General features: G+C 44.2%; 1 protein-coding gene across 2 annotated transcripts; it reads right to left on the bottom strand.

Annotated features, from left to right (window-relative positions):
• Positions 1–2,557: 2,557 nt before the first annotated feature.
• LOC142576714 (uncharacterized) lies at positions 2,558–8,347 on the bottom strand. Of its 2 annotated transcripts, XM_075686967.1 has the most exons (3): positions 8,038–8,347; positions 6,275–6,460; positions 2,558–2,767 (listed from the first exon to the last, which is right to left on the bottom strand). In XM_075686967.1, the coding sequence occupies exons 1-3, from the start codon at positions 8,294–8,296 to the stop codon at positions 2,754–2,756; spliced, it is 459 nt and encodes a 152-aa protein (XP_075543082.1). In that variant the 5' UTR covers positions 8,297–8,347; the 3' UTR covers positions 2,558–2,753. The 2 variants fall into 2 exon arrangements, with proteins under 2 accessions (XP_075543082.1, XP_075543081.1); XM_075686966.1 differs by having other exon boundaries at positions 2,558–6,460; positions 8,038–8,345.
• Positions 8,348–8,582: the final 235 nt, after the last annotated feature.

The following is an 8,582-nucleotide window of genomic DNA, read 5'->3' as shown; positions in this document are numbered from 1 at the left end:
CATACTGAAACCTGAGGTGTACCTGACGAGCGTACCTGCCAACAGCCCATAGGACAGGAAAGGCAAATCCCTGTGCATGCATAGTGAATTCGTCACTGCTGTGCAAGCTCATTTCGGCAAACTGGCATAACAGATGAATTGCGAGTGCAATATGTGACTGTAAAGCACGTGGCGCATCTTTGTCACCATAACTTGAGCTTGGTGTGAATCAAGTGGTTTGATAAATGTACAACAGAGTCAGCAATGGTGGGACAGTTCTTAGAAACTTCACAGCATGCCCGTCTGCCTCTACAATGTAAAAAAAAAATTGGCTTTGATCCAAGAGCCAGATCTTTTTGACTGGGCAACATTCATGCACCAGCTTTGTCAGTTTTTTGATGCTCCCACTACTTGTGCTGAGGTCGCGAGAAAAGCCCGGAGAGAGTATAAAATTCGAGAATCATGTACCTCTTACATTGTGGATGTCCTTGCACTGTGCTGACGCATGAACACCACCACGTCTCAAAATGATCGAATGCGACATATTAAAGGCGCAAACACTGTTACCTTATACGTCCTTGGTATGCAGAACCCCAGCACCTCCACCACTTCTAAGGAACCGCTTTATTCTTGCCGAGCTAGAGCTATGGCGAGGAAGAAGCGACACACACTACGTACGGATGAGGAAGATGAAGGAAAGTCACATTGCGCTCACAATATCGCTAACGTGGTAGTTTCCCAAAGGAAGCGGTCACACCACTGCATATAAAGTGTATGCACAGGGATTCTCATATGTCTTCCCTGTCCAAGGGACTGGTGGCAAGCACCACAGAGCAGCACTGGTCAGGTGCATTCCAATTAAATTCTTAAGAATAGAGAAAAGGCCGATTCAACACAAAGCAACGATCTGACACCCTTGCCAACAAACCTGTTGCACTGGCATTAAGTTTCAGATATTTGCGGCCACACATAGGTAAACCAATGGGCAAGGTTCTGACTGGTGTTGTAGTGAGCACTGCTCCAGGAGGGCACATGTAACCGGCAAACAGAGGCCTCAGGAGAGCATTAGAATATAATCAAGGAGGCGGCAGGGTACCTAAGGGGCAGCGGAGGGATCATAACTGGAAGCAGGGCGGTCCTAAACTGGAAGCAGGTTATGTTGCTCCAACTCACGGACCACCCCGACTCCAGCCTTGTCCGCGAAAGCGGACAGCTGATCTTAAAATGCGTCAGAAAATTCGGAAAGTACGACTTACACACAGCGTACAGACATCATAGATATATTACTAGCACGCGCAGGCCTCGGCGAGCCCCAACCCATGGACCAGTCCGCGTTCTAGCTCTGGTGTCCCCGTTATCGATTTGGTGTCCTGGAGACGCCGCCAATAATATGAAATAGTGACATGTTGTTACTAGTAAAAAACACGATTTAAGCCGCTAACGCTACGTTCAGCACTGCCGCGCCCAACAACTTCTACAACGCCTGTGAGAACTTCACCAAGCAATGGTTGTTCTTGACAATACTAAGAACTTGTGAATTTTGTGTACCGCTCATGCTTAACTTTGTAGTGCACTGTGGCTTAGTGAAGCACTACGATTGCCTGTAGCATACGTACACATCTTACCTGATAGACGGTGAACAGGGTCTTGTACAAATATCCGCTGAAGAAGAAAAGACTACACCTTCACATGTGTTAAAACACATGCCAAACTTGAAAAAACAGACGTACAATGAACCTCCACACGTTAAAATAGCAAAAGCATCACTTAAAAGGCGAAAACTATTGAAAACTTTGCAAGCGCCATGGCAAGCGCAAATCCGCCATTGCTGCTGATATTGATGTTGATCAGGCTGTCCCCTTGCGATCGAGTCGGCAAGCGCGTGGAAGCGCGTTTCCTTATTCTATGGAAGCGCAATTGGCGCAATGTAGCCAAAATAAATAAAGAAAACTGCATCAACTCCAAATACACACACGCAAAAGAAAATCGTCGGGATTCTCTATAACGACGTTTCCAACCCCTTGACCGATATTTCATACAGCTCGTTGCATTAATTAAAATACCTCCAGTGCATTGTTTTCATAACGCGCTAAAAAAATTCTGCGCTTAAGCTTACCCGCACAAACACGCGGCGCAAATTCGTAGAACGCCACCAGTGCAGCCCCCCACCCCCCAGGAAAATATATGACTAGTCAATAATAATAGCATATACAATTATAACGTGAGCGTCGGCGCAATCAATGGAGAATTCAATTTTATTTGTTATAGAAAATCAAATGCAATGCAGTAAACAATGGATAGAATTAAGCATATAGCTTCCTGGAGTCTAAAAAAAATCTGCCTTGAAACTTGACGCGGTGACGCGGCAAATTGTGAGTATATGATTGAAAATAATTGCTATAGTGTGTTCGTGTATGAGTAAGCTTCTCAAAAGGAGTTTCAAGTGTTTCCATGGTATGGTAAGCTTATATCTTGATTCCTCAAGTTTTTTTTTTATTCATATAGGTCAATTATGTTTAAAAAGCGAATTGGAAATCCCAATGGTTTTGTTTTTTACCGGGGGAACACAGAGTTGAGCCACTGTTTTGAAACAAACTTTTATTTAAAGTAGTTACAAGTAACACCGACACCCTCGCTCATAACAAAACAACTTTCACTCACTGTGTCCAGACACTTGGTTCAAGTTGCATGTAACGCTTCATCTCCAAGCTTTGCGTGGTTTCTTAAAGGCATTGTGAAATCTACATGGTGTTTTTATTTTACACCTCCTCATCTCATAGTACAAGATCTGAAATGCGTGAACAAGAAGAATCAGGCCAGCACATATTCACAGAAATGAACTCTTCACAGTGCAGTTGACAAGTGCAAAAATTACAGCAGAAACTGCCAGTCACATGATATGAGCAAAACATAACTGTTCTTTTTGCGGGAAAGCCTCAGTCCCATGCCGACATTAACCCATATGGTGGTCATCACTGGCAATGTTTGAAAGATTTTCATAAAATAGAGACTGAATGTCTGGAGTATTTATCATAAGGGAAGTAGAAACTCGCACGTCTTCTAAACAGCCCTTTGCAGTGCTAAATGTATGCTGGCTATTGATAGTAATAAATAGTATGACTGTTACAACTGTTAAACAAGACAAAAGCTCACAGGAATATGAAGGCTTGAAGTGATAAACAGTGTTTGGAGGGAGAATGTAGCTGGAGTGAACCTTTTGACAAAGATTTGTCTTCGTCAGTGCCGCAATTAAGTTCGGCACAGCAATCTTTATGCACCTTTAGCTCACTTTCCCACACCCTCAATGTAGGATGAAGAGGAGAATAAGATAGTGCGTAGAATGAAGTTGAAGTGTAGAAAAGAAATGGGGATAGAGAAGGTAGGAGCACTGTTGTAGATTATTCTTCCAAGGTTACTCTTCCAAAAGAAAGAAAGAAAAATATTAAATGTGTAAGGAAGCATTGACAATTGTTATTATGCCTACTCAAGTAAGAGATGCACCATAAGGGATGCAATATAAAACTGATCTGATATGTAGGGTGGCCTAAAGCTTTCTGCATAGTCTTTACAATCATTATGACACTGTCTGCTGCAGCTAAATATGCAGAAGTTTTAATTGAGTGCTCATGACCAGAGCAACTTATCCAGACTGCACACAATACCATTGCATATGCCCTCTATTTTGGTAATCTGAAAAATAAAAGTTTATTCAAATGGGCAATAAGAACATCACATGGAACACAAAATCTAGATCGAATTATGAGGCATGCCACAGTGCGGGACTCAGTATTATTTTTGACCACCTTGGGTTTTGTGATGTGCACTTAAATTCAACTACACACTTTTTTTTTTTTTCATTTCACCACCACTGAAATGCAGCCACCTTTGCTGGGATTGAACCCGCAAGCTCGAGCTCAGCAATGCAACATCATAACTACTGCGCTACTGAGTGTTTACACAAATTTATAAGTAGCAAAACACATTGGAGGCTTTTGCACACTGAAGCACTACACACCATCCAATGCACTTCCTTACATCTATGTACAGACATACTTACCAGCGGCTCATATGACAAGCATGGAGGCGTGCTCTAACACACTACCATCCAACAGCTGCCACATACCAGAGATGACCACTGGGTCTGTACCTATCTTCACAGAACACTTACCAGCAGCTCATACAACAAGCATGGAGGCATCTCTCGTGCTCTAACACACATACCATCCAGCTGTGACATATGGCTGCACACCACAGACAAAAACAGACGGGCTAATCATCAGAGACCACATGTCATGATTTGTTAACATGCGAGCCCTCAACCTGCTTCAATAAGGCACGACAGCACAGCACTACTGCACCACTTCTCTCTTCCTAACTGCACTGGAGGCTTGTTACCAGTAATCGTGCCCTGCTGACATGGTTATCTCTTGTTTCTATGTTGCTGTCCCTAAGCTGTTATTTAAGGACTTCCTTTTGAGCTTCAGTGGGCCTTGAAAGGCTAGATGATGGCTGCGACAATCTAGGGTTTTTTGTAGAGTGAAATCTTAACAGGTGCACAACTTTTTTTGTTGGCTGGTTCATTTGAATGGTCTGGCATCTTTCTTTTTGGGTCACTTTCACTTTCAACAAGCATGAAAACTGGCTCAAACAAATTGTTTGCCTTCTCAGCCACACCCTCAGAGACTTCACCATCTGATATTGCCTGCCTGACCGAGTCCATTTTTGCTCTTAAGAGTGCTGAGCTTTACACTGCTTTGGCTGCTTCCAGCTTTGTTATACTCTGTACAATGTGCAATGCCCGACTTGCCTCACATGCTTCTTCGGGTGAGCTCTCATGGGCCTTGTTGCTGCTAGTTGGATTAGCGATGACCACACAGTGAATGTGCTTGCACACTGTAAAGTGTATAAGATGGTCATAGCAAGTGCACATGTAAGTATGCACACACACTGCACATTCCTTACACCTCAAAGGACAGCAAGCACCATCTCCCACTTTTGACACTTTATATGAGAGCCCTTTAATAGACTGAGATGGCACAGTCTATATGCCATCTTCATTTAATTTGGCACAAGCTGCCATTTCACTGCCAGACCTGTGGTTCTTCTGAATTCTGCTCGGCTTCTTACCCTTTGCCCCTTTCATCATCTGGATAGCCCTTTTCATTAAAAAATGATTTGTCAAGTCCATGAGGGCAGAAATAAGTTTGCACCATGCTTATTCTGTTTTCTCTCCAGCGTAGTATGCTTTAACGTCCTGCGCTTGCTCTCAAGGTGCATGTTAGTGTTGAAAGCTGCTCTAGTCCTAAAGCAATAGGCCCACTCTTGCGGCCTAACTGCATAGTGGTCATTGAAGTACTTCAGGAAGTCCCTCAGTTTTTCTTCCTCACTAGAAAGGAATTGCTTAAAATAATCTTCAAATGCCTTTTCCGCGAGGAACTCTAAGAGTAGCCACACACTATGGTAAACATGTGGCCTTAGCTGTTTCTCTACACACTCGAGTATCTTCTTACGCCAATTGTTATCCACATGCCAGGCACTGAGAAGTTTCTGTTTTGCGGCACCCATGACCATGGACCATGCTTTGTAGAACTGCGATGCATCATCAGATATCAATGTCTTAGCAGCCACTTTTTTGGCCATGGCCGACTCCAGATATTTGAAGAATGCTGTCAAAGTTTGCTCGTTCATCCGGTTGCAGATGAAATAAGCTATAGCTACACCTGATCCTATTTTATCTAGCACCAGAAGAGTGGTCAGCTCAAACTGGTACTCTGTAGTTCCATGTGTGGAGTCAAGACATACAGTACCTGCAGGGCCCAATTTTTCTAGTAGCTCCTTCTGAGACTCTGTCATCAGAACAAGAGCAAAGTCTGCTGAAGGAAATGTACCACTTGGGTCCACTGCACCTTGTGCCTTGTACAGGCGGACAAGTGTTTCACCTTTTTCTTTCATCACAAGCACCCACATGTCTACACTGATAGCGTCATTAGTGTGACAATGTTCAGGAGCAGCAATGTTAAACTGCTGTTTGATGTTATGCAGGGTTGAGCACTCTGCCAAGTGCACGGGCCTCAGCTTGGATGCCACAGATGTTCTTACTCGCTTTAGAATGGTTTTCATGGGCACACCCCTTTCTAGGTTCTCTGCTACGCTGGCCTTTTCCTTGTCACTCATTCTCAAGTGCTGAATTTCTGGTTTATGACCGTAATGGTTTCTTTGATACCTGACTTTTATGGTGGTGCCTTCAGGTGTCGGACGGTAATTGTGACGGTAATAAATGAAAGACATATCTTACCAGACCTACAGCTCCCCTGACTTTTCTCCCAACGGTCACTATGACCTTCCTTTTTCCTTGCCTCGCCTGATCTATTACAGTAATAGTGGATCCTTGTTTCTCCACTGGCCAGCTTTTTCGGGTCCCTGGGCAAAATGAACCAGCAGTTTTGGCTACCCTCTTCTTCTACTTTCCATTCATGAAATTCTGTAATAAAAGCACAAAATAGCATTAGATAGTGACAAGTACTATTGGGAGAGAGATGCAAACAAAAATAATCACTCTGAAGGCTTTGGACATGGGCTAATGTAGCATTTATTTTACTCCCTCACCTTCAACTCGACTGTGTCATGAGGTCACCCTTGATATTGCTCAAATTTATGTTAAAATTGAATTTCAAATGCGATGCGCCATAACTTCAAAAAATTTATCATATTAGTTTTTTTTTAATAAGAAACAAATATGAAACTTAAGCATGATCTATGCTCACTCCTTCCTCAATATTGAATCAGACTGTACATTCATAGCAATGCTGTTACGATAAGACAAAGACGAACTGAGAGCACATGGTGCAAGCTACGCCCCAGAACAGTGTGAATCCCTTCTCTCAGTTTCTTCTTGAAAAGCTCCTTCTTTTCAAGAAGAGCTTGATTTTTTACTGTAGATAGGGGCTTGGCGAGGAAGTGTTCCATCGTCACGCGGTTATGATCTGGCTTGGGCATGCCCCTGGTTCGAAGAGGCAGCATTATGTGTGATTTCAATAAACCAGTTGCTAGTCTGCGTTCGTCCTGCCTTCTTCTACGTTGGTGTCTTTTCTCAAGCGCAGTTTAAGTTCACAAAAAGATGTCTTACCAAGTAGCCTCCTAACACACTCTTCTTAAAGAAAAAAGGATTGCGCGTGCGTCAAATTTCGCTCTACTTTATGAAATCTACAACCAGAGTCCTTCTATTGAGGGACTGTGGTACTACTAAAGAATTTTCCCAAAGTACGCCGGGAGACCAAGCCGCTGACAGCCGCAATTGCAAGTGTGGTCGTGGACCTACGTCGGCCTGCATTCGGACCTATTGCGGCCTGCACTGAGGCGAAGACTACACCACGCACGCAAGTAGCGCAGAGCAACGTCAGAACGCAGAGCAAATCCCTCCTCTCGTTTAAGTAAAAAAAAAAAAAGGGGGGGGGTTGCGCGAGCGTCACATTTCGCTCTATTCTATGAAATGTACTGCTAAAGAGTTTGCCCACAATACGCTGTGAAACCATCCCGGCGACATCCGCAAATTCATGTATGGTACCGGTTCTGCGTCTCTGCCGCATTGCAACGTGCACTGAGGCGAAGACTAGGCCACGCACGTATGTGGCACAGAGCAACGTCAGAACGCAGAACAGCTTACTCCTGTCGCTTAAAAAAATAAGAAGATGTACAAACGTCAAATTTCACTCCACTTGCTGTGCAGGAAAGCAGACAATGCCAAACGTATGTCATGTAGCGCATCGCTGGGAGCGCGCACACATGACTATACTATAGATGGATAAACAAACAAATTATATTTAACGAGGATACAAAGTTCAAAATACCCCAAGGAAATAAATTAGGCACCTGGGCAAAAGCTGCTCTTCGCGAAACAGATAGAGAAAGAGAAAACAAAGGCCCGCAAAGCATTAACAACTGCCTTTTTGGAGGCACAGTGCGCAACAAGAAATTAAAAAAAGTCCAAGATATAATATTGCGTTTAAACGTCATTTGCTCACGATGACTGAGAATAAACTTAATAAAACTGTTCCTCACCCTTATTGTTCCGGAACACCAGGTGCACGTAATCAGCCTCGAAGTTGTGCGCAGCGATCTGGTGCACCGAATACTTCTCCATTGTAGGCAGGGAAGTGCCACATACGTCGCATTTCATCAATTTCTTGACATCCACGGCCATTTTGTGAACGTTCCTGATGTGTTGCAGCATGTTCTTCCTCTGTATGAATAGTTTGCTGCAAAATTCGCAGCGACGATCGTCATCGCCGATGGCAGCTCGATCACAGACGTGCGCCATTCCGACATTGCACGCACGAGGGTTGTTGTATAATCCGGCAGCAATACAGGGAAGAACCCTCCCCAATCACGTGACACACTAGGTATTCAGTGGCCCCATAGGGACAGTTGGAAACCAACTTAGGGAACCAACATCCGGGAACGCAGGGTCACGTGGATGCGGCCTTCTATTGTTCACCGGCCTCAGCCGGCCTGCGGGGAAACGCAGAAGCGTCTCCCCGCAGGCTGGCTGTACCCGGTTTGGAGGCGAACCGGATGTGACGTAAGCCAGTGGCGTACTCCCTGCC

Source organism: Dermacentor variabilis, chromosome 3 (genome assembly GCF_050947875.1).
Source record: "Dermacentor variabilis isolate Ectoservices chromosome 3, ASM5094787v1, whole genome shotgun sequence".
NCBI classification, from domain to species: domain Eukaryota; kingdom Metazoa; phylum Arthropoda; class Arachnida; order Ixodida; family Ixodidae; genus Dermacentor; species Dermacentor variabilis.
The sequence above is the reverse complement of the archived record's forward strand: the minus strand, read 5'-3'. Positions and strand labels throughout refer to the sequence as shown.